At 55.0% G+C, this 24321-nt stretch overlaps 3 protein-coding genes across 9 annotated transcripts; 2 read left to right on the top strand and 1 right to left on the bottom strand.

The window, feature by feature from the left end:
- The first annotated feature begins 1043 nt into the window (after positions 1 to 1043).
- On the top strand, positions 1044 to 4614 carry LOC149306569 (heme oxygenase 2-like). Of its 2 annotated transcripts, none has more exons than XM_089540670.1 (6): positions 1044 to 1145; positions 1999 to 2153; positions 2551 to 2668; positions 2837 to 3328; positions 3904 to 4024; positions 4155 to 4614. In XM_089540670.1, exons 2-6 carry the CDS (start codon positions 2044 to 2046, stop codon positions 4271 to 4273), a joined length of 960 nt encoding a protein of 319 aa, XP_089396796.1. In that variant the 5' UTR covers positions 1044 to 1145; positions 1999 to 2043; the 3' UTR covers positions 4274 to 4614. The 2 variants fall into 2 exon arrangements, with proteins under 2 accessions (XP_089396796.1, XP_089396795.1); XM_089540669.1 differs by having other exon boundaries at positions 1102 to 1204.
- A 969-nt stretch (positions 4615 to 5583) lies between these two features.
- CDIP1 (cell death inducing p53 target 1) lies at positions 5584 to 15935 on the bottom strand. Of its 5 annotated transcripts, none has more exons than XM_089539989.1 (5): positions 15704 to 15935; positions 10091 to 10189; positions 9189 to 9323; positions 7491 to 7758; positions 5584 to 7081 (listed from the first exon to the last, which is right to left on the bottom strand). In XM_089539989.1, exons 2-5 carry the CDS (start codon positions 10173 to 10175, stop codon positions 6970 to 6972), a joined length of 600 nt encoding a protein of 199 aa, XP_089396115.1. In that variant the 5' UTR covers positions 10176 to 10189; positions 15704 to 15935; the 3' UTR covers positions 5584 to 6969. The 5 variants fall into 5 exon arrangements, with proteins under 5 accessions (XP_089396115.1, XP_089396111.1, XP_089396113.1 ...); XM_089539985.1 differs by lacking the exon at positions 15704 to 15935 and adding an exon at positions 14021 to 14101; XM_089539987.1 differs by lacking the exon at positions 15704 to 15935 and adding an exon at positions 13779 to 13861.
- LOC149306567 (uncharacterized protein C16orf96-like) lies at positions 15485 to 24209 on the top strand. 2 transcript variants are annotated; one of them, XM_089539984.1, is made up of 16 exons: positions 15485 to 16112; positions 16812 to 16916; positions 17285 to 17365; positions 17830 to 17916; positions 18315 to 18456; positions 18686 to 18765; positions 19052 to 19162; positions 19336 to 19410; positions 20067 to 20231; positions 20382 to 20500; positions 20747 to 20809; positions 21269 to 21355; positions 21824 to 21983; positions 22579 to 22678; positions 22892 to 22972; positions 23475 to 24209. In XM_089539984.1, exons 1-16 carry the CDS (start codon positions 15687 to 15689, stop codon positions 23633 to 23635), a joined length of 2043 nt encoding a protein of 680 aa, XP_089396110.1. In that variant the 5' UTR covers positions 15485 to 15686; the 3' UTR covers positions 23636 to 24209. The 2 variants fall into 2 exon arrangements, with proteins under 2 accessions (XP_089396110.1, XP_089396109.1); XM_089539983.1 differs by having other exon boundaries at positions 18638 to 18765.
- Positions 24210 to 24321: the final 112 nt, after the last annotated feature.

The raw sequence follows: 24321 nt of genomic DNA, 5'->3' as shown, positions 1-24321 counted from the left end.
TCTGAAAGAACTTACTCTGTGGCTGAGCACAGTTGAGCCGGTGAATGCCCCCAAGGCTGGCACAAGTCTGCTGGGGCTGCAGAGACTGTCGCTGGTCCCATCCCCACCAGATTGTTAACCTAGAGCCTCTTTCCCCCACTTAACTTGGGTTGCCTCCTGGTTCATTTGGCCTGTGAGTTGGCTCTGTACTGCTGTAATGAGAAGTCTGCTATAAAGAAGTTTACAATCTGGTTGTTTCTGCCTTTCAAATTCCACTGAGAGGATGGCCTTCTTCTGTTGTTGCTTTCTTGGGTTGGGGGCTGTCATGGGGAGGTGGGCAGTGTGTGCCTTTTCGGTTACGAGGGTCCCTCTCCCCCTTTTTTGTCCACGGTCTCCTTAGCCACAATTTCAACCCTCCATGGCTGGGAAAATCTTCCCAAAGCAAACCATGATATTGCTGTTTTATATAAGTGGCTCTATCTTACTCTGCCGTGGTATTTCATGGGACTACAACCAAACCCCAAAAGGCCCCAAGGGCCCACTGTAATAAACACACCCCATTGTATATAATGGGGCTTGAGCATTGGCCCCCTTCTTCCCATGTGTCTTTTGCAAACAGACCAGCCTTGCTTTGCAGAGCTTTGGTTCTGGGAGCTTTTGGCTCTTTGGAGGGAAAAGCCAGAGAGGAGAGATTTCCTTTTCTTCCCAAAAAGGCTTCTGCAAAGCCAAAGCTCAAATGGCAGCACTGCTGTCTGGCTGCAGCTATTGTTGCTCTTAGGAATTACATGGTGGCTGCTGGGGCTAAACAAGGGATGCATCCGGTTCCGCACTGAGGAAATATTCCACTCTGACGCTGCTTTAGCTGTCATGGCTCAATGGCTATGGAATTCTGGGAAGTGTACCTTTGTGTGTGCAGCTTTTTGCACTACTCTAGCTGACAGGCTCCGCGCATGCGCGCATCGAGACCCTTTGCAACGACACCAGGCCGCCTCAAGGGGGCGAGGCCTCCTCTCCCGGCCCTGGAGAAGAGGAGGTGATGACGTCACAAAGAGCGCGGGCGGCCTTTGTGCGCGTGACTGAAGGAGGGGGCGGAGCTTTGTCGCCCGGCGGCTTTGGGAGGAGCTGCGGAGGCCGGAAGAGGTGCCACCGGAAGTGCAGGCGCTGAGGTAACCGGAGCGGCTGCGGGAGAAGCGCCGTAGGAGGCTCCCCGCAACAGCCCTGCGAGGTAGGCAGGCCGAGAAGGAGTCAGGGGGTCCCCCGGCCCACCCTCGGCGGTGACCTGGGCCCCGGCTGGCCGCTCTTGGAGGAGCCAGAGAAGCCCCCAGCTCCAGCCTCATCCTCTGGGGGGTTCTGGGAGAGGTAGTCCAACCCATCGGGAGGACTTCCGGTTGAGAAGGGGATTCTGGGAGATGATGGTAATAGTCATGATCACCCTTCTTTCCCGCCTCTCCTGGCGGCTCACAACAGATTTAACCCACAGCCATTACACCAAATGCTGGCATGAAGCTGCATCTCTGCAACGCATCGGGCAAGGATGAAACATAAAGCGCACGTTGAAAACTCAAGACCCAAAGAGGCCGAGAAGGGAAGGCTGGGGATTCTGGGAAGCGCAGTCCAGAGCCCTTCCTGATTCCCTGTCTCAGTCCCTGAAGCAGCAGATCAAGCAGGCCGGCTTCTCCTTCCTCCACGGCCTCCCTTCGGAGGCTCCAAGACAGGGCTCTCCTCTCACGCTTCCCAAGCCAAATATCCCTTTGGCCGCCTTGGTCAGAATGGAGAGATAACCCGGTTTGGCACCGCTTTAACTGCCTTGGCTCAAGGCTGCGGGATTCTGGGAGTTGGAGTCTGTTGTGGGCCCAGAGCAGAGCGGAGCTGAAGGAAGGAAGGCCCCACAACAGACTCCAACTCCCAGAATCCCATAGCCTTGAGCCAAGGCAGTTAAAGCAGTGCCAGTCTGGATGCAGTTTACAGTGATCTGCAAACAGTGAAACCGCTGTGGCTGAGTCAGTCTTTTTTGGACAGGAGACCGAGGTCCGGAGAGGAGGCTTCAGAGTTGGCCTTTGCAAGATGTCGTCCGAGGTGACAGAGGCGCCGGATGAGACCGAGAACCTGAGCTACGAGGAGACGGAGGAAGACGAGGAGGAGGAGGAGGAGGCGGAGGAGGAGGACAACGTCAGGTGGGTGTCCCCCGCGATCCAGACGGCTGGAGAAGGGGGCTCTGGGAGGAAATGCTCCCCTTGCGGCTGCCGGCTGCAATGATAATGATAATGATGATAGTAATAATATAATTGGGACAGTCCATATCATTAGAGGCGGCTACATCATTCAGGCAGGGAAGGCCTGTTGGAAAAGATCCGTCTCAACAGCCTTTTTAAAACCGTCATGCTCCAGTGGTTTGCCAGCTTAGCCTTGCCTTAGTGGGCTTCCTGATGCCAGGACTGAGTTCTCAGTGCTGACTTTGAAGCTGCCACACAATCTCCGCCCCATTGAGCATCATCCTCCATTTTGCCCCGTTGAGGAGGTCCCCTCGCTCCTTTGTGCGCCTGCCCTGACTCTCTTTCTCCCCCCCCCCAGCCCCATGGACTTGTCTGAGCTGCTCAAAGAAGGGACCAAGGAATCTCACGACCGGGCTGAGAACACCCAGTTCGTCAAAGACTTCCTGAAAGGGCGGATCAAGCGGGAGCTCTTCAAGGTACCTCTTTCTCTGGGGCTCTGGGATGAGGTGGTCCTTGGGCCATTATCTGCAGCTTCCGCCACGCTTTCTGTGGCTGACAGGGGCTCAGTGGGAACAGGGGATAATGAGGTGATGCTGCTGCTGCCAGTCCCCTGCCTCTCATGGCTCCTTTGTCCTGCCTTGCAGCTGGGCACAGTGGCCCTCTACTTCACATACTCAGCCCTGGAGGAGGAGATGGAGCGCAACAAGGACCAGCCGGTTTTCACCCCACTCTACTTCCCACTGGAGCTTCACCGGAAGGAGGCACTGGAGAAGGACCTGGAGTATTTCTATGGGGAGGGCTGGCGGGAGAAGATCCAGTGTTCGGAGGCCACCCAGCACTACGTTGAGCGCATCCGCCACGTCGGGAGGCACCAGCCAGAACTGCTGGTGGCCCATGCCTACACCCGCTACATGGGGGACCTCTCTGGGGGTCAGGTGCTGAAGAAGGTGGCCCAGCGGGCCCTCAAATTGCCCAGCACCGGCGAGGGGATCCAGTTCTATGTCTTCAATAACATCTCCAACGCCCAGCAGTTCAAGCAGTTCTACCGGGCCCGGCTGAATGCCCTGGACCTGGACCAGGAGACCAAGGAGCGGATTGTCAAGGAGGCCAACAAGGCCTTTGAGTTCAACATGCAGGTGGGCAGCATGTGGGGAAGCAGGGGAAAGATGGCAGGACTTGGGGGTGGAGGGGCCCTGCTTCCCCTGATGTGAGGAACCCATCCCAAGACCGGGGGCTGCTACTGCATCTACCCCCAAAGTCACTCTGATATTTTGGATCTTAGAATTATAACTTGGAGACAGGAAGGGTGCTACAGACTTCAATAAGTTTTGCAGTTCCATTTACCTCAATTATAAAATCTTTCATACTTAGCTACTTGCTGACCGGGACAGTAAAGGGATGTGGGGAGAAATGGACTGCCCAGGTATTCTGCCCTAGTTTTGTAAGCCTATCCTCTTCAGGTGCTCTTTGACTCCTGAGACTTTAAATTTGTGGAGATTCCTTGTTTTTTCTCCTGGGATGCTCTTGCTCATAGTGTCCTTGACATCTCTGAATTAGGAACTCAGGTTTTTAAGAATCCAGTCTATTCTGATTGAGGATTTGTGTTGGAAGATGAGGCAAAGGAATGGTTGCTCTTCAGGTCTAGGCCTGCATAGCAGAATGCTTCCAGTGTCTGCTCAGGCTCATGGCAGTTGTGCTTCCTTTTCTGCAGGTCTTTGAGGAACTGGACAAGATTGGGGCTTTGCTGACTGAAGAAGCCCAAGAGGCCGGCCTCCCAGTGCATGATGGAAAAGGTGACCTGCGCAAGTGCCCCTATTATGCAGCCAAACTGGGTGAGTCTCTTGTCTTCCTCGCCTCCCCTCCCCTCACTCACTGGGTCTCCCTTCTGTCTCTAACTGGGCCTCCTTTCTCTCTCTCTCTCTCTCTCTCTCTCTCTCTTTCTCTCTCTTCCGCTCTGAAAAGCTGGTACTGAGGGCTTGGGCGGCTGCCCCTTGGCTGTACTGCAGCAGCCCACCACCCAGCTGGTCCTGGCAGCCTGCGTGGCCATTGCTGCAGGAGTGGTGGCCTGGTACGTGATGTGAGGGTCCTCCTGTGCGCACGCCGCTGCCGCCGCCTGGAGGCCAGGAGGGATAGTGGCACTCGCTCAGAAGAACTGCTACGGTTTTCCTCCATGGATGCAAGTGGAGCTCTAATGCAAGATTTAATTAAGGAACCATTAAACCTAATTGCACCCTGAATGCATGCCCATCTGCATCTGAGGGATTCCTAATAGATTGGCGCTTGAGACCACACACACACATGCACACATGTAGGCATGGTAGGGGGGGTGTTCACTGGGTTCCTTGGTCTGAATACCAAAGTTTTCACCCCCAATTTGCCCCATGCTGCTGAAGAGGGAAGCTTTTGCCACATTTGGGGGGGGGGGGGGGGAGAGGAGGGGGAGGCACCTGCAACAGCTGTTCTCCTTGGGAGCAAGAGCACCATCCTTCCCAGTGTCACATGGGGGGGAGGCTGAGGGAGATGTCTACCTCCATGCCAGGGAACAGCCATCTTTCACTTGTAAGTAGCGTAGGGTGGGAAAACTGACTTGTATATATGGGGATAGGCTAACGGTTTAGTTTTCATGTAATTTAAGGACTGTATTAACGCCTCTGACATAATAAAAAATTTATACTTTGGCGTCTCAAACCTGTTGCGTGGCTCTGGCACAGAAGGGGAAGCTGAGGCTGCCAGTGGTCCAACCAATTGCCTGATGCATGTGAGGCAGGGAGGGGAGAATACAAAGCACAGTCTCTTCAGTTTCTGGATGTTCCTATTTAGTCGGCCATTGAACAGAATCCTGCAGGGTGCCGTCCTCCCTGAGAGAGTCTTCAGTGGGCCTATGTAGCCACCCTGGTTGAAAATGTGAATAACTGGAATGGAACAGAGGCTGTGTTCTACAGAAGGGGCAAGAAAGACCCCATTTGAGAAGAGCACCAGCCAGATATGGGTAGGAATGTCACCTCTTGAATTTTAACTTGGCAGAGATAAGACCCACTGGGCAGGTGTGACCCTTGGGCAGTTTGTTTGAAACTTGCTCTTAGGGGACACACCCCAGATCTGCATGCTTTGGGGCAGACAAATAAGCAGGGAGCAAGCAGTCACCTGGATGTTTCTCTGCATCTCTCTCTCCTCTGTGCAGAGGCCTGTTCTACCCACCAGGCAAGAGACTGCCCTGTCCCCTGGCAAGGGCTACAGTGGGTCCCAGCTCCCCATTTGCTTACTTTCTTCCTCCCCACAGGATGATCTGTTTTATGCTAAGATATTAAAAGGCCCTCCTCTGTCTTCTTGCCGACAGAAGAATAGCCAACAGTGGCACTCTACCCGTAATCTCACACACACACACACAACCTTGTGGGTCTTATCTTTTTATTTATATGTACAAACATGGAAGAGCGCCAACCAGTTACTTCTCTTGTGAGCAGTAACAGCACCAAGCCTTCCTGTCTGGCTCAATAGACTTCACAGATGCCTCAGTAGTGCTGGGGACCAAGGGCTTTTTGCGCTTCTCCATCTTCGTCCATCCACAGCTGTCTCTGAGATGGACAGGGAGCCAGAGAAATGCTTTTGTGGCTGTGGGAAGAGGCCACCATGCCAGAGGCACAAGCCAGGAAGGAATGCTCGTGCCAGACCAAGACAAAGCCATGCTCTGGAGTGGAGACCCTTGGCCGCAGTCTCTCCCCCAGGCCAGGCTACCCTGCTGCTCGCCATCAGTGCAAGACTGGCTTTTCTAGAGGAGTCAGTGCAAAATGGACGGAAGGGGAGGAAGGCGTGCACAGGTCAGTCACAGTTAGAACTTTACGAAGAAAAACAAAAGGCAAACCAGAACTCAGAAACCTTTCTGCTTGCATCTATTTACATGCTGGGGTTGGGAATGCAGAGGGGAGAGAGGTCTGATTGCGAAGATGCTAAAGTTTTGGCTCCTAGACTCCCTTGTACCTATGAGCAACAAACATGAATGGGACAGAGGCAAGGCATGGGGCTGCTCCACTGCAGATGGAGAGACAGAGGGAACAGCAAGGTGAGGAGCATAGGCTGCAAAGCACAAGAGAAGGGAAGTTGAAAGATGGGGGTGGCTTCCACCCCACCTGCAGGCAAGAGGGGCTCTGGTTGGGCGGCCAGGACCCAGGTACACATCTGCCTCACAGAGACCAAGGCCCCTCGTCTCCTGCCTGCTGTCCACAAGGCATGCCACATGCGTCCTGAGAAACAACGGTATCAGACGCTTGACATGGTATAAAATGTCAGCCCAGAACATGGACAGAACCAAAGGATTTAAGAAGAAAAGCAAACTCCCCCTGACCCCCAAAGTTCCCTTTTCATGTAGAGTGAGAAGCCTGGAGCTTTGTGGCCGCTTGGGCAATGCCAGAAGAGGCTCAGGCAGCCAACTAGGCAGGGATGGAAGAGGGCACGCTGGCCTCCTCCCCTGGAAAGCCCTGGCAAGGCAGGCAAAAGTGGACACAGCCTTCCTCAGGGGCTGTGCTCCTGGCAGGAGCCAAGCAGGCACCTAGGACAGAGGTCTTTCTGAGGAAAGTGACACTAAGAAGCAACAGCCCTAGAGGTCTGCCATGACCCTCTGGCTTGCCCTGCCCCACTGCTGCCTCTCGGAGCCCCCCATTCATGGTGCCTGAGACCCCTTTGAGACTCTCTGTGATGAAGGGAGAAGGATGGACACAAGCACGAAGGAACTGGGCATGTGGGAAGGGAAGGGGGTCTCCTGGCCTGGGTGGCGCTGCTGCTAGCACATGCGCTTGTAGGTGTAGATGTAGGCCTTGCAGTTGGGGCAGGTGTGGGTCACGTCCTTGAACTCATCGATCAGGCAAGGGATCAAGCAGCAGCCAAGGTCACACCTGGCAGGAGGAAGAGGAGAAGATAGATGCCCACCGTGAGGACAGGAGAGCCATCCACTGCAGCCTTCTGGCCTCCTTCCCGCACTGAACCACCCTCTCGGACCTCTATTCACCCTGCAAGGCAAATCCCAAATGGGAAATGGCTAAAGGAGCCACTGGCAGGCTGCCTTTCTGCAGCTTCAGTTCTGGCAGCCCACTTGCCCCACACCCAAAGCCAGGCTGCCTGGAGCCTCCAGCAGCCTTTTTACAGAGGGTGCCATTTCAGCCGAGCCAGCAGACCAGGAGACCCAGCAGTCGGGGCCCAAGACACATGGTCCAGCTCAGTCCAGGCTCCTGGCCACAGAGAAGAAAGCAAAAGCAGGCACACCGCCTACCCTCTATCTCACCCATCGCCTGCCCTGGCACATACCCCACAAAGCAGCAGAAGAAGCCGAGCAGGAAGTTCATGAGGCCGACCTCATGGCTGATCTTGGTGGTGATGGCCTGCTGGCAGTGGGGACAGACGGTGGGCACAGGGGCCGCCTGGAAGATCTCCCCTTGCAGGACGGTCACGGTGGTTGCCGCCCCCGAGGGCACCAGGACTGTGGCCGTCTGGCCTCCCGTGGGGGCATAGGCGGCAGCTGGGCCGGGGTAGTAGCCCATGGCGGGGTGGGGTCCGGGGGGAACATAGTAGCCTCCTAGGGGAGAGACAAAGAGATAGACACAGTAGAAAGAAATATGGCAGGTGGTTGGATGTAACCTCTCTCTTCTTGACCAGCTGGTACACAAGGCACCAATCCTCCACTCGCTGCCAGCAGGAGGGCTGTACCTTTGGCAAGCCCCCTTCTTTAGGAGCTTATCCAAACCTCCAAAGGAAGAATGGGCCACTCAGCCTGCCCCAAATCCCTGTGTAGCCGTGGGGTTTCAGGTCAAGCCAGAGCAACAGTCCTGACCAACAGCTCCTCTCTGCGTGGGATGGACAGAGCACTTCCCAGCTTTGTTTTGTCAAAAATCCATTTGCCGGTTGTTCCAGAAATCAATCTGTAAGCCTCAGGCGCACACAAGTCCTGCTGCTGTTGCCATTGTATGCACAGCATCTTCTGACTGGAGGCCTGCTGCAGACACATGTTCACATGCACCTTGCTAGTGGCATTGCAAAGGGGGCCTTCTGTGCCCAGGGCATCCCCACAGAAATCTGCCTCTTGCCCTCCTGGTTATCTTTCAGGAACCATGTGGCAATCTAGGCAGTATGGCCTCTCAAGAGCAATCTGTGGGAGCTGGAGGGGGCAATTTGGGCAACAGACTGAAGTGCATGGATTGGTCTGAGCAGCTGCATGGCTTGATTGGTTAGCAGTCAGTTTGTTTTTACCCACCCTGAAATTTATTATTTCTCAGGGAAGTCTTGATTGCTTTTTAAAGTGTAAAGTGGGAGATGCACCAGGCTCTGCACTACTCTTTCCTGAATACAATGGTATTGGTGGAGGGGGCAACACACGCCACCCTACAGTTATGCGGCCAGACATCTGCTATAATTTCCATCTAAAGCAAGGTGTGTGGTCAGCATGCACCGTGTTTTAAGGAGGAATTACGCCTTTTTAAGAGATCTCACTGACTGGCTCCCAGCCTCAGTGGCTCAAGTTGAGAAGGACCTTACCTGGATTTTCAAAGTCTCTCACCCAAACCAGTCCAGCCCCACGTTTCTAAAGTGGGGCAAGCGCCTTCTCCTAGGCTCACTTGCTCACAGGTGTGTGTGCACCTGTGCATTGCAAACCAAAGACCATAGCTGCCTCTCATTTCTTGATGGCTGACCCAGGTTCTGCCACCTGCTCCAGGTTCAGAGGAGGAATCTTGCCCCTTCTCTCAGGGATCCAGATGGGGATCTGCAGCTCAGGCAGCCTGTTTGGGGAGTGAAAGGCGCCCCATTGGGAAGAGAGAGGCTCCTCTCTTTTTTCTCATCCAATTTTGGATTAATGGCCTAAATATGGGGTGTTTTCATTACATTTCAGCTCTTTCATGAGAAGCTTTAATATGGGATTCTGGGAATTGTATCCCTCTTCAAAATAACTTTTCCAAGATGTGGATGCAAACACAAAGGTTCCCTCATCCCCACCCTCTGCCCCCCACTCACCTGGGGGTGGCATGTAGGGCATCGTGCCCTCAGCAGACATGGGTGGGGGGATGAAGCCCGGCTGTGGGGGGAGCGGCTCATACGGCGGGGGTCCGACATCCAAAGGCGGCTGTACCACAGCAGGGGAGACCCTGCCTACAAAGGAGAAGAAGAGAAGCTACCAGTAAAAAGGGGCAGGAAAAGCAGCCAGAAGAGGTACCGACTGATGCCCACCTGGCAGAGACCAGGGACAGATGCCCTCTGGACACAACACTTGCCTGTAAAACCTCTTAGCCAAACAGTTGTGCCTTCCCAGATGTTGCACAGATGTGGTCCCCCATGCAGCCACTAGGGCACACGCATGGCCATCCATCCCCCATAGCACACACTTTGATGAGAGGAGGCTCATGGACTGTGGTCTGATGGGTCAGTGCCAGGCCTTGGTGCCCAGTGTGCAACCACTGCCGTAATGGTGGCATCCAGTATCACAATAATAATGATATAAGGCCTTTGTGGATGAAGGATTTTATCCGGCTTTCACAAATTCATGAGCAGAACTTGTTTCAATCTGTTAGACTGCTTAATATATTTCTCAGCTGAAAATTCTTTATTACTGCTTTATATTTTCACTTGTTTAAGGTGACGTTATTGTAGACTGTCCTGAGACCCTTGGATACAGGGATGGCAACAGATTTTCATTCAAAATTGAACATGTTCTTTGTCCATTCTGGCACAGGACTGTGGGGTGGGGTTGGGGCATAAGGATGTGGGTCTGGGTGCAAACCCCGGAGATAGGCAACTCCATGCTGGGCTGCCCTGGGGACAAGCCTCCTACCGGTACCCTTCCTCTCCCTCTGGCATATGGGAGAGCCCACTCAGGAGGTCATCTGGGCCTTCTCCCCCAAGCCGGTCCAGCGCCTCACCTGCGGGGAAAGGGGAGCCGTCCTTCTCTTCTATGAGTGGGGCTGATGGGCCCCCTGGGTAGGGGGGAGGGGGATCGCTGGACATCCTTCACGGCAGACCTGGAATAGAGGAGGACAGGGGCAAAATTATAGTGGTGGCAGGATAGTCCAGAGCCCCAAGGAATGGGGATGCCCAGCAGCCAGGTGGGTCTTGTATACTCAGGGGACAAAAAGACCCATGATCCACCCTGGAGGCAGTGGGAAGCAAAGCAGGTAGGAAGGAGGTGTCCAAGAGCAATTCCTGCCTCCTGGTTGATTCTCTCCCCCCCCCCCCCCGTCCTGGATAGACCCCCCCTTCCAAATCCAAGTCTGCCCCAGAGAGCTTATCTGAAGAGGAAAAGGGCAACTGCCCAGTTGGGCACAGTCCCTTGCTGGAAGGCCCAGTCAATGCCCCCAGGCAGAGATGACCCCAAGCAGTGGGCAGTACCAGCTGAGGCAAGGAGGAAACCCATATTCTCCTGGCACTTGGACAGACTGGCCTTTCCTTCCCCTCCTCCCCTGGCCATATCTGGGCAGTGAGAAAGCTGGCAGCCATCCTGGAGCATGGGAAGGCCAGGTTGCTGGAAACCGTGCCAGACGCTGCCGCCTCTGTGTCCCCCTTCCAATGGCAGCCCCCCTCCCACAGCAACCATCCCTGGGGGTCTCCCCCCCCCCATACATCCTTGGGGCACACAGGAAGGCCTGGGGCAGGCAGAATTTCCAAGCCCAAAGCGCCAGAGGGGAACAGGTGGGGTTGACCATGGAAGACCACGCATCCTTGTGCCTCCCACCTGCTCCCCACTTGCCTCTTGGCCCCCAGCCGGCTGGCCGGTCAGCCAGGGTCGCAGAGAGCAGTCTGGGGCTCCCTCACCACAGAGCAGCTCCTTCCCCCACGTGATGCTTGCCTTGCCACGTGATGTGCTCAGGAGAAAACACACACACACAAGCTGGCATGGTGGGAAGGCACCACAGGCAAGGGCAGGCACAGCACTGGAGAGAGAGCTAAGAGTGCCCACAGTCCAATGCACTGTGCAGATCAGCTTCCTTGCAGTCTCCCTCCAGGGATGGTGGGAGGGGGTCAGGGGCCTGCTGGTGTTGCCAGGAATGCAGAGAGGATGCCCATCCATCCATGCATCTTCAAGCTTCTTGACCTAAAGAGAAGCAGGCGGGCACACCGCATGCACAATCCCTATAGCCAGTGGGACTACGGAGCTTGGCTTCTGAAACAAAGGCACCTTGTTCACACACGCACACACACATGGATGGACACACACTTTCTCTCTGCTTGCAAAGAGGCAGGCCCCTCGGGGTTCTCCCAGCAGCTGCCAAGAGCCCTGGCGACCGGCCCAAGCAAGCGGAGCCCAGCTCTCCCGCATTGCATGAAAGAAGGGAAGAAGAAGAGGCTGGACTGGCACCAGTCCATGCTGGGTCTTCCAGAGAGCATAGGTCAGAAATGGGCCAAGGCGGAACAAGCCACATGCTACAGCCCAGCTCCTGGGCATCCAGAGTTGAGAGAGACAGCATAGGGCTGCCAGAGTGCCTGATGGGCATGGCTTCTCTTGAGAGTTTTCTCCAATGCCAGGAGGGGAGATGGGGTGGTCATTTCCAGAGCAGGATGCTAAACATTGAGCTTATGAAAGAGCGGGAGTGCGAGACTGCCCTGCATCTTAAAACAGTTTCCTGGGAAAGCAGAGTTTTCCCTCAGCTACAGCCAAGTTCCTGAGTGACCTAAAATGGTCCTCAAGAGGAAAGGTCTGAAGAATGTCCCGTTTCTTTCCCAGAAGTAAGGCTCTGCATTCTGATGGGTTTTGGGCCCAGTGGTCAGTGCCTGTGTGGCCTGCCTGGGAAGACAGGCCCCCTCAGAGGGAGCATCCCTGTCACAGGGGCCCACCTTGAGCCAGCCGGGCAGCCGCTCTTGGTGGGCATCTCAGCCACTGAGCTTGCCCCGTTCAACGCACCAAAAGCCTCCTAGCCATGCACCCACAGCACTCTCTCCCACACGCTGGCATCATCATCATCATCATCATCATCATCATCATCATCACCACGGAATGAGAATCTGCACAACACAGAGATGCCAGGCACTAGCTTGGCAATCGGAACAAGCTGCAGGCACAAGTTGGAAGAACTGCCAAAGAACAAGAAAGACCGAACGCTGCCACGGCTGGCCTGCCACCTGGGTTTCCCAGACCATGGACTCCGCTTTGGAGGGTGCCCCCCACCCCAATGGGAATTCTGGGCCCCACAACCTTTGCTGCAAACGGAGCTTCCACACAAGTCATGTCTAAGGAAGGAGCCCTCAGCCAGGCTCCTGAAGCCTCCAGAGCTTTCACAGAGAGAAACTCGATCCGGAAATGGATTCTCCAGTGCCTGCATTTCAGAAACCTTAGAGCCCTGAGGCTCATGTTTGGGGAGGAAGCAGCACCTTCACTGCGCCCCACATTCCTCCCGATGGAGGCGGCGATGGCGGTGGAGTGACCTGGGCAGGGACCCATTCAACAGCCCTGGCTCCTGTTTGCAGGCTTCATGAACATGACTACAAGGCATTGCAAAGACATGCAGAAGCCCCTGAAGGATTAGACAAGATCCTCAAGCGTAAATATATATATCACTGAATACTAAAGTCAGGGCTGACCATGCTTTTGTATTTGCCATTTCTACATAGGAAGGAAACAGACTCCTTGGAAATGTGGGGCTGGAGGAGAGTTGTATGGCTACCTGGAAAGAGAAATAGCAAGCTGAAATCTCCCTGGAAGAGGAGACAAGGCTGATGAGAAGAAGCAGCGGAGGGCAAAAGGAAAGCGGAAAGCCCTGTTCCAGGTGGATGCGGTCCCCCAAGGAAGGAGGCCTTGGTCCTGCTTTGGCAAGACCTGAGCAGGAGAGTCGAAGCCGGAACAGCAGTCAGCCAACCAAGGCTGAATTCTTCCCAGAGGACGGAAGGACTAAAAGGAGGCTGTCTGCTTTGGATCTCTTAAGGGATGAGTCCCTAGGAAAGACCCTGCTCTGGCTTGGTGAGGAGGCCGCCATTCCAGCGGATGGACCCCTCCAAGGAAGCCCTGACTTTGCAAGACCTGAGCGGCTGAGGAGTCTCCTCCCAGAGGTAAGTGGAAAGGGACTTGAAGCCAGACATTTTACAGGCCAGGTGTCCCAGAATCCCATTTTGGGAGAAGGGCGGGAAGGGGATTGTGTAGAATTGGTCTTATATGGACGTATTAAGTATTTTAATGTGTTATTTCTGTGTTCTTGTAACCTGCCTCGATCCGCAGGGATAGGCGGGATATAAATAAAACGTTGTTGTTGTTGTTGTTGTTATCAATAACAACAACAGTAATAAAATCATTGTTTCCCTTCCCTAACCCCAGCTGCTCCTCCAGAAGCCGGGAGGCAGGTGGCTGAGCAAAGGAGGCTCCCCGGCACCCAGCTCCTTCCTCTCTGGCCCACAGAAGGGGGGCCCACTCTTTGGGAGACCCCTCCCAAACTCTCCTGGCAGCCTCCCAGCTTTGGGGGGGAGGAGGAGGGAGGCCCAAGGGCCCCCGGGTCCTGAGTTCCAGCCCCATGGGTCCCTCCCATCGAGGCAGCAAGGAGTGTGGAGCTGGGAGGCTCCGCTCCGGGTTTCAGCCCGAACTGGACGAAGGGGCCTCTGAGCCAAGACTACGGAGGGGAAGCCCACCTTCAGGACCTTGGAGAGCTCCGCGGAGGCGGCTGGAGGGAGGCTCTTCCCGGGCCTCAGCCCCCCAACAGCCGAGGGCGAGGGGGGCGGACGAGGGGAGCTGCAGTCCGGCCCTCTCAAGCCCTGCGAAGGCCCCCGGCCAGAGGGGATGATGGGAGCTGCGGTCCAAGGACCCACTCCCACCCTCAGCCCCCCAGGGACCACAAAGCCCAGCATGCACCGCGCGAGGGGCTCCCTCTCACCTGGCGAAAGGGAACGACCTTCCTCCGGCCAAGGCTCGCTGTCCGGCTCTGCGGCTCGCGGGGGGCGTGGCTAGGGAGGGGCGTGGCCAGGGAGGCGGGGAGGGGGCATGGCTGCGCGCGCAACCGCCCTGTTTGGGGGGGGGTCTCCGGGAAACACTGCAGCTGTTCCTGGGGTTTGCCTCGTTTACAGTTCGGACTAAAACCCGGGTAGGAGTCCCACGCACAAACACTTGTTGGGGAGAAAGAGCAGACGCTGCAGGAATAACCCAGTTTGACGCCACTCTTTCTTAGACTGCATCCACACTGAAGAAATAACCCAGTTTAGGCACCGCTTTAACTGCCCTGGCTCAAGGCTATGGAATTCTGGGAGTTGGAGTTTGTTGTGGGAGCAGAGCAGAGCTCTGGACCCCACAACATACTCCAACTCCCAGAATTCCATAGCATGGCAGGGGGTTGGAATGGATGGTCCTTGTGGTCTCTTCCAACTCTTACGATTCTATGATTCCCAGAATTCCATAGCCTTGAGCCAGGATGCTGAAAAGCGGTGTCAAATAGGGTAATTTCTCCTGTGTGGATGCACCTCTAGTAGCACAACAAACTACCCTTCCCAGGATTCCCCAGCATTGAGCTTGGGCAGTTAAACTGGGACCAAACCGGATTACTTCTGCAGTGCAGATACTTAGTTGCATTGGAGAGCATCCTCCTTCAGCTCCTTTAGTATCTTGGTGGTGCCTCCAAGTCCTTCCTGACTTATGGCAACCCTAAGGCCAAGCTGTCCTGGGGATTCCTTGGCCAGATTTGTTCTTTGGAGGAGTTTTGCAGCCATGGCCTTCCCCTGAGGCTGAGAGAGTGTGATCCAATGGGCTTCAGGGGCCCCCATTCTCTAGCAAGGCCCAGCCTGACCCTATGGACCACGAAAGGAAACCCCCCTAAGTTTGGCCACCCATCTGAATGCCTGTGACCTTTGCTCTCCTCCTCTCTGCCTTGGCCTCTGTGGATGATGGGCTTTCCAGCAGCAGGACCCTTGGGCCAGCTATGGGAGCCATGCCTTGGTCAGCTCAAGAGGGGCAGGACTAGGGCAACCCTTCCAAGGCTGCATCTGCACTGGAGACATAACCCAGTTTGGCAGTTGGAGTTTGTTGTGGGCCCGGAGCGGAGCAGGCCGAAAGGGGATGCTGGGATCTTGCAGGATTGCAAAGGAGAGCCATGTCTTTATGGCTCCCCCTTTTACTTGTCTCTCTGTAAGTAGCCCACTGACCATCACCTCCCCATCCTTGCTTGGCTTGGGCTTGCAGGCCACTGTGGCCACTTTGGCCCCTGCCCAAGGCCCACAAGTGACTCACTGGCCCCATTTGCTTCCAGCCAGCGTCCTCCTCCTCCTCCTCCTCCTCCACCTTCTAGATCTCCCTGGGTTCCAGGATCTCCTAGCAACCCTGGGAAACTTTCCACTCCGCCGGGCAGAACTCCGCCGGGCAGAACTCCGAGCTGTAAAAGCCCCTGGAGCAAAGAGGGGCCTGGGCAGCATCAGCCTCAGCGGCTTCTGAACCAGGAGCTTGCTGTCTTGTGTTGTGATTGCTAAGGCAACTGGCCCTCGCCTCCTCTGCCTCCGGAAACCCTGCAGCCCAGATTGCCTTGAGGCCACTGAACCCCTCCCCCCAAAGAAGCCATGGCCCATAGCTTCACCTTCTCTGAGCTGGTCAACCTGGCCATCGGGACCCCCGAACTGGGCCACGTCAACTTCAACGCCCTCCACTTGTTCCTCCACAGCATCCTGGACTATCTCCAGTTGAATGACGTGAAGAGAGAAATCACGGACGACGAGATGGACTTCATCAAGCCGGCTTCGGCCTTGCTGACCTCTGCGACGCCGTCTGCAGAAACCGTCCAGGTGGCCAAGAAGTCCAGCTCCATCTTCCACCAGATGCATGAGAGGATCCTGGCCATTGAGAAGCAGCTGGCTTTCCTGAATGGCACCCCGGACACTGACCAGCTGCTGGCCAGGACCCAAGGGGCCTCCCGGCCGGCCCAGGACATGTGGCAGATGATGCAGCTGAAGAAGAAGATGGAGGTCAACGAGGAAGGGATGACCAAGGTAAGGCGGGCGCCTTTCTGCAAACCAACATCCTTCTTTCCTTCTGCCTCCCTCCTTCTGTTCCTCTGCCGCTTTCCTGCTATCTGCTAAGCCATGACCCCCCTAACCCCATGGCCCCCTCTGTTATGGCCCCCTTACATTATAGAAGGGTCTGGTAAGGCTGCAAGTCTTGAAAAGTAGATCAGAAGTGACTTCAGAATATCAAAAAGGCAAGGAAAGCAATGGCAAAGTCCCAGGATTCATGCATGAAAGCTGGCCCTGCATGGTTTCTCCACCTCTCTCTTGGCCTTTGGAGATCTGCTCAGCCTTTTTTTAAAGGTGTCTGTTCCTCAGCTAGAACCTCAGCTTCTCATTTGTGGAAGAAAACAAAAGTCCGTTCACGAAGCTGATAAACAGCTGAAATCTCAATGCTTTGTCTGGATAGAAATGGTTGGTCTGTCCAGGATAGGAAGGGGTCCCATCATTGTGGAAATACTCTGTGTTGTGTCTGTGTCTCTGTGTGTGGTGTGTGTCTGTTGTGGGGAGTATTTACTCACAGACACACACCCAACTCTTCTAAGTGGTCTTTTCTGCTCCAAGCACCAGGCCATCTTGGGCCAGCCCTGCTACACCTCCTCCTCCTTGTTCCTTCTGGTTCCTTTGGCTCCCAATTCCCCCTCCCCTCACCAGGTTTGTCCTTACCTTCTCCCCCATCTCTAGGCCATGAACACCTTGCAGGATCTGCTGAGCAATATCTGTTCCCTGCGTGTGGCCAACAACAACGTGGAGGAGGAGCTGGGGCAGCTGAAGGACAACTTTACCAAAGTGAGTAATGAGTACTACAAGCATCAAGCCTGAGGAGGAGAGAGATGGGGAACACTTGGGGTGCACAAGATGCCCTCTGCCTCCCACCCTCCCTTGACATTGTGCAAATCAAGATACGCAAGGGCCCCATCCATGGAGACTGTTGGCTCCCCAGGTCAGTGGGGCAGGGAATCCTCCTCTGGCTTTAGACTGGACTTCAAAAGCACTGTCCAGGTTGCTGGGTGTCAGCTTCAGGGCCTTGGAAAGCTCTGCCTTTAGGCAAAAACCCTGGAGTAGACCCACTGCTCCCAAAGATGTGGGAGCCAACAACCAACAGCAGGTGGGGGAAGGCACTTTGCACATGCTCAGAGCCTGTTGTTCATTGTTAGCTCGGCATTGATGAAATTAAAGAGCGACTCCAACAATTGGACCAGAAGACCGGCTTGTTGGATGGGATACAAGAGGGACTGGTGAGTGGCCCCCCGCTTTAGTTGGCAAATGGGGCTCTTAGGGTCCACCCCTGGCCCTTCCTCCCCACCTGCCTGGTTTGGTCTCCCAGCCAGGGTCACACACCTCCCAATTTCCAAACCCAGCATTCTCCCTCCAAATAATTTTCAGCCCTCTTTACTCTCCTGCAGTCTGCATTACTGCTCCCCATTGACCCTGCCCCATATTCCAAGTTCTATACAGAACATATCCAGGTTCTGTACAGAACAGGCTTCTTGAGGGGCAGAAGCTCTTGATGGGAAGGAATCCATTTTGAGTTTAGGTTGGGTGGTGAGTCTTTTCAGTGTATGGGGGGGGGGATACTTTGTGGGCACTACAGTGGTCATGCTGGTTAGAGGGATTTTGGGACTTGTAGTCCAAAAAAGGATGCTTTTGCCAAGCTTTGGGGCTCTTTCGTGGACGTGCTCCACTTCTCTCTTCCTCTCAGGATGAAGGGAAGGGGAAGGGCACAGTGGAGCCAGACACTTTGGACCTGGTCCGATGGAGCTCCCTCTGTGAGATGCTGACCGGAAAGGTGAGGGGCAAAAAGGATGGGGAGGGGATTCTGCTCCAGTCAAGGGCTGGGGTCAGATCCAGGGGACGGGTGGCCATTATGGGGGGACCCTGGGAATGAGGTGCTGAAGACCCTGCCAAAGAAACAGGGATGGGGGGTTGACTTGGTGCTCAGGGGTCCTTCGCTTGGAGGAGTCCATGGAGGTAGTCAGTGTGAGTATCTTTGGGGGGGGGGCTTTCTCTGTGTACGTATGAGACACACACACACACACTCTTATCAGCTGGAGATTCTGGGAGATGCAATCCAAAACAGAACCATCTCCCAAGTGCACATGACTTCTTCAAGGGGAAAGATGCTTCCTCTCCAATGAGTGAATGTGTGATAGAGAGAGGGAGTCTCTGTGTGTGATTGTGTTGCAGGGCTTTTTGGAGAAAGCGGACCGAGAGAAGGCATCCAGGGAGGTTCTGGCTGTGCTGACCCAGTTGCCGGAGAAGCACGAGGCGCTCATGGCCCAAATGGCTCAGTTGGAGGCCCAGATGAAGCAGCAGATGGAGCTTGGAGGTGAGGAGACCACCCCCAACTGGGCTGCTGACCCAGAGAGAAGACCCCCCCCCCCCCAAGAATGAACAGCTTTTGGCCAAAAGTGTAGGCTCATGGTCCAGTCACAAACAGAGCAAGGGGGCAAGGGAGAAAAATGCCTTTTTTGCATGCTCAGGAGCACCTTCTGCTTCTGTCACCGCAGAGAGCACCAGCTCAGGTCCAGGCAGACATGACTTTCCTTCTTTCTTAGTGTTCCCAGCCATTTCGGAGATGCCTGAATTGAAGTTGCTGATGGAGCAGATGGAGAGGATGCAGCGTCAGGAGGAGCAGGTGATTTGAGGAGTGGGCAGGGGGCACGCCAGAAGGGCATCTTTCCACCCCATGGCAGCCCATCCACCCAATGGTGGGCACCATCCCCATGAGAGGAGGCCAGGAGCCGGAGCAAACAGGGCATGTGCAAAAACCAGAGGCATCCGAAACCCACCCCTTGCCCCCATGCCTGTACCACAAATTGGAATAGTAATGCTTAATACATTAAAATGGTGACCTTAAGGCAACCTATCACATAATTTTCATGGCAAGGTTTGTTCAGAGAGGGTTCCTTTGCTTTCCCCAGAAAAAGGAGTCTCTGCAAGCCATGATGGACCAAGTGCAGCAGCTAAAGGAACAATGCGAGAAACTGCAAAGGGGGATAGACAGGCTGACCAAGAGCACCTCCGACATGGAGGTAAGTCTGCTTCTGGGGGACATGAAAAGAAAGAAGAAGTAGGTGGTGGGACCTTTTCCTTTTTCTGGCCATCAGAGCTGTACTCCTTTCCAGTGGGTCTCTCCTTCCTGGGTTCTCCAAAGTCTGCTCACCCACCAAGAGTTCCAAATTCCTGAAACCGAATCCCTTTCCAGGCCATGCGCATGATGCTGGAACAGCTGAACATCACCAAAGCAGACAAGACTGTGATCCAGGAGGAGATGAGTGTGGTAAGTGGGTCCCTCTGGGTCTGGAAGGGGCCGGGTGTGTATTGAGTGGGGGGGGGGTGTCTCTCCTACAACTGGCCTTCCCAAGAGCTCTGTTGGGGCTGAACACTGGCAGCCATTTCTGCAACAAGACCAGCTTTACTGGGTAAGTGATGCAGTAGGTGGTACCCTTTTGCCGGTGGGCGCCAGCATCCTCTCACTGCCAGGGCTGTAAGTGGGCCCCCAAACATTTGATCATCCTTGGCAAGTGATGTGGGATTTGAGCAGAGAGAAAATGTGTCTAATGTAACTTTTCCAGAGTTTGTTGTGGTTGTTAGAACTGTTTGTGGAGGACACCATATGTGGGAGTTATCATCCCCAAAGCAGCGCATCCAAACTCTACAGTCCTCCACCATCCTTGTGTGTCATTAAGAGCCCCATCATTTGCCTACCTGAAATGTAGTTGTTAAATGTGCAGTAGCTATTTGGGAGAGAAAAGGGAGTTCCATTCAAGGTCCATCCTCTCCTGGACCTTAGGGAGGTTCAGCTCCCAGTATCCACTCCACTCTCAGGCAGCCTAGAAGGGGGTCCTTCCCAGGTCCCGCAGGTTGCCCCAGTCTCACCACAGACCCTCTTTCTACTGGGAAGTGAGCGACCGGGTGCTTCATGGTCTCCCCCAGAAAGCTGACAAGAGTGCTCTGGAGGCAAAAGTCAACCATGGGGAGCTGCAGTCGGCCACCACCCAGCTGAGTGAGATGATGCAGGACCTCCTGCAGAAGATGTCCCTCCAGGACAAGGATTGGCAGAAGGCCCTGGAGAAGCTCTTCACTGACATGGACTGCAAGGTAACCATCTCTCCAGACAGTTGTGCTCCATCCCTGTGGGCTCCATCCATGCTGGGAACCTGCAGGACTGTGAAGCACATGCCTTTCTCCTCCTCTCTCCCTTTGGGGTCAAATAATCTACTCAGACCTTTCCTTTGCACCCCCCTCCAGTTGGACCGGATGGCCCTGGACCCTCTGAGCCAGCAGCTGGAGGAGGTATGGAAGTTCATAAAGAAATACCTGAGTGAGGGTCCCCGCTTTGACGCAGACAGCGCTGCTGGTTTCAAGAAGTGAGTGTGGCAAGGGAAGGGAATCAGCCATACACTGAGAGAGCAGAGATGGTGGCTGGGGGATTCTGGGGTGTTGTATTCCTAAAGAAAAAGGAGCACCCTTTCCCAAATTTGAGGCAGGGGAGGCTCCTCTGGGAGAGATGCTCTGCAGAAGGGAAGGGAGAGAGATGCATCTAGCCTCCTTTGCAGCCAAGTGGGCACAGTCTGCATCCCTGGGGCAGCCTGGTCTGTTCGGTTGTTTTGCAGGCAGCTCTTTGAGAGAGTGAAGTGCATCTCCTGCGACCGGCCAGTGACCATGGCGACTGGGCCGTGAGTATCAAGAGAGTTGCACACCCTCCAGCACTTCATCTCAGATGAAAAGCAGGACACATGTGACCTAGCACCACACACACAAAAAATTATGAACGAGGAGGAACAGAGAAGCCAGGCAAGGCTTCAGCTGTTTGCTTTTGCCTGAGCAGATGCAAAGGGCAAGATTCTGGCCTCTCCTCTCCTCCTCCATTGTTGAGTCAATTGAGTAGAAACGATTTTTGTACTTTGGACTCAGTTTGCAGCAATGGAAGTCAGAAAGGGGGAATGTGGGAGGAGGAGAGAGAAACCGAGACATTGCAAGAGCAGCTGGAAAAGTGGATTAATGGGAATCGTCCTTGCTAGCTTGGGCCAGCTGGAGGGTATGTTGTGGTGGGTGGGTGGGGGGCTGTTGCAGGAGGGCCTGGGAGGGGGCCAGGGGCCTGGCTTCTCTGGCTCAGCCCCTTTTCTTCTTTGCAGGCACATGATCACCATCCGGAAGGTTCCCCTGAGGCCTCGTCCTGCCAGCGCCAACGGCTACGAGTACCTTGCGCGGCAGCAGAGGAAGTGAGGAAGCTGCCATGGGGCAGTCCTAGTTTGGCAGGAGGGGGAGAAGAAAGCGGGCAACGGGAGGTTTGGAGTGGGAGAACTTCTTCCAGAGCAGGAGCAGCAAATCTTAGAAGCCTAGAACTGGGGCTATCCAGTCCAATCCTCTGCGCAGTTTGCGCAGTGCAGGAACTCCAGCTGGAGCTTCCCCAGCAAGGAGCTGTCCAGCAAACATGGCAGCCAAATTAGCTAGGAGGGGGAGTCCAAGTATGGCTGGAGATGGCAGAAGTTGTCACCATCCCTGATCACCTAAAGCAATGGCCCTCCTAGGTGTTTTAGACTTCAACTTGACCAACAGTCAGAAATTTTGGTAGCTGAAATCCAAAACACCTAGAGGACCAAAGTTTGGAAATCACTGACCTAAAGGCTTTGGCCTTGTGCACGTTGACTTTGCTAACTTGCACTTGGCTTCCTTCCTTCCTTCTTCAGGGATTTGGAGGGGAACGAAATGACCAGCAACCCACCTCCGCAGACCTGCTGGCAATGCCAGGCCCACCACCAGGCCTGCAGCAACAAGCGTCTCTCTCGCTCTCAGGACCTGGGCACAATCTACCCCTACGGAGACCCCATGGCCCTCACCTATGACAACGTGAGCCCCAAGGAGGAGGACATGGAGAACACTGGGGTGGGTGGGTGGGGGGGCTGAATGGCCCTGCTGGATCCAGCCAAAATCCTGGCAGATGCTTCCAAGCACAGAGGCCATGCAGTGCAGTGGTTAAAAGGCTGGAGAGGGACTTGTGAGGACTTGGGATTGTGCCTTCCTGCATGGCAGAACGGGGTTGGATTCTATGGCCCCTGGGACGCCTCTTCCAACTCTAGGATTCTGTGATTCTAGGCCCCCATGAAACTTGCATTGGGTTCCCTTGGGTTGTTTCTCCAGCCCTCCCTTTTTCTCTCTCAGCCCCACAGGGATGTTGTGAGAGTGAAGTAGGAATAGGTGGAGAGCCACATCTTGCCTGCTCTCTTGCTCTTCAAGAGGTAGATTGCCTCTGTACATGAAGGCCCCATAGATAGTGACTCAAGAGCTGCGGCCACCAGCCTTCTCCTGCTCCTTCTGAATGAATGAATGCCCCCTGAACCAGTTGGGCAGGGCTGGGGGTCTGGGGACAGTGTCCTATTTGGACCCCTTCCTGCCCCTGACCTAAAGGCTTTGGCCTTGTGCACATTGGCTGTTCTCCTTCCAGACCGAGGTGGACATTCTGGGCGTGAATGGCGTTCTCTACAAAGGGCGGCTGAGTTCGCAGGCTGGAGAGCGGGCCCTGGCCCTGCAGAAGGAGTTTACAGGTCAGGCTCAGGAGGGGAGAAAGAAACAGGCAATTTGTAATGCAGTCTTATTTAAATGGACTGGAAACTACATCCTGGCTCTTCCCTTCTGCACCCTGCAGGATCTGCCTAGATCTTGGTTGGCCGACTTCTTGGCCAAGCCTCCTCCCAAGACTTGGGCCCTTCACCCTGTTCCCAAACCCACCAACGTTCCCTTTCTGACCCCCACTGCAGCCGTGAAGCCTCCCCGGCCCCGTTCCCGGATGGAGAGAGCCCGCTCGGCCTTTGCAGATGTCAGCACCTCGCCCTACGCATGTGAGTTTGCGCGCACATTCCTAACCTCTCTGCCCAGCTGAACTGAAAAAGCAAGGGTCCCATTGGCACAGGAGGGGCTGCAAGAGACCCCTCAGCTGCTTTTTGGACCCTGAGGCGTGCCACAGCCTGAGTAGGGTTCATCACAGAGGTGTGTGTTACCCACCACCTCCTGCCTTGGGAATTCCCAAAATGTCCAGCATCATTGGGTGGAGAGCGCCAAGGGATTTGTAGTTTCCCCAGAGACTTTTCTTGCACTCATTAACTCAGGCGTTGTGGAAAAGAGAGGAAGGGGACAGGGTCTTTTCCTCCCCAGTAGCTCACAGCCTTTCCCAGCTTGTCTTCTTGTCTTCAGTCACCACTTCTGCCAGTTTGACCATACTCTGAGGTTGCTCAGCCACATATCTTGTCATTTTATCTGGGAAGTATTGGAAGGTACAAAACTGGGTTGCCGCTGCAAGAGTTTGAACGGTTGGGATGGTTTCTCCTCTCTTTGTCTTAACAGCATCCATGCGGCGGATCGGTTCATCGCCAAACGGGAGCAACCGGCGCGGAGGGGAACAGCCGCAGCTGACCGTAGAGTCGGTGGATGGCATAGTGGCCTCCATGTCCACCAGCTTCAGCCAGTCCCACGTCCAGAGCGGTGGCGGGGTGGCTGGCATGTGAATCGGGGCCCCTTTCTGGAGGGGCTTCTGTCCTGCCTCTGCCCCATGCCCCCCCTTCTTGTACACTTTGGGCAACAGACACACACCTGACTGGATACCCCTCCCCAAGTCCCAGTCTTCCCCAGCAAGGCAACTGGGAAAGGCTTCCTCTATCCCCTTCCCTTGGTCTTTCTTGGCTGCCCCACTCCCTGGGGGTGGCTTTTAACTGTCTGTGCCCCCCAGTGCCCTGCCCTTTGCTGGCAAAGGGGGTGACATTTCCTAGGGCTGGTGGTGGGGAGAATGGGGTTCACAGGGAGTTGGTGGTTGCATGGCCAGCAGGGGGAGAGCAGAGGCCCAGTGCAACAGGATTGCTTGGGATGGGTCTCTCTTTCCCATCCCAAGACTATAGCTTCCCCACCCCAAAAGGCCCCCCTGCAGGGATAAACCCGGGAAGGACTGGTGGGATGAAGAAACGAATCCATAAAGGCGAGATGTATTCTCCTTCCAGACTGTCTGTGGTCCTTTTTTGGAAAGGGGCCCCGGCTGCAGCTCCCATCATCCCCAAGCAACGTCCCCCTCCAGGGACTGAGGGTGGGCTGAGGATGGGAGCAAGGAGGACGGGGCCTTCTTGGCTGTGGCTCCAGGGCTGGGGATGGGGGGAGGCTGGGGGCTACAAGGGGGATTCTGGGAGCTGGAGCTGCCAGAAGG

This window comes from Sceloporus occidentalis, unplaced genomic scaffold, assembly GCF_023333645.1.
Source record: "Sceloporus occidentalis isolate IW3139 unplaced genomic scaffold, rSceOcc1.0.p SCAF_10, whole genome shotgun sequence".
In the NCBI taxonomy this organism is placed as follows: Eukaryota; Metazoa; Chordata; class Lepidosauria; order Squamata; family Phrynosomatidae; genus Sceloporus; species Sceloporus occidentalis.
Note: the sequence above shows the minus strand (reverse complement) of the source record. Positions and strands in the feature narration are given on the sequence as shown.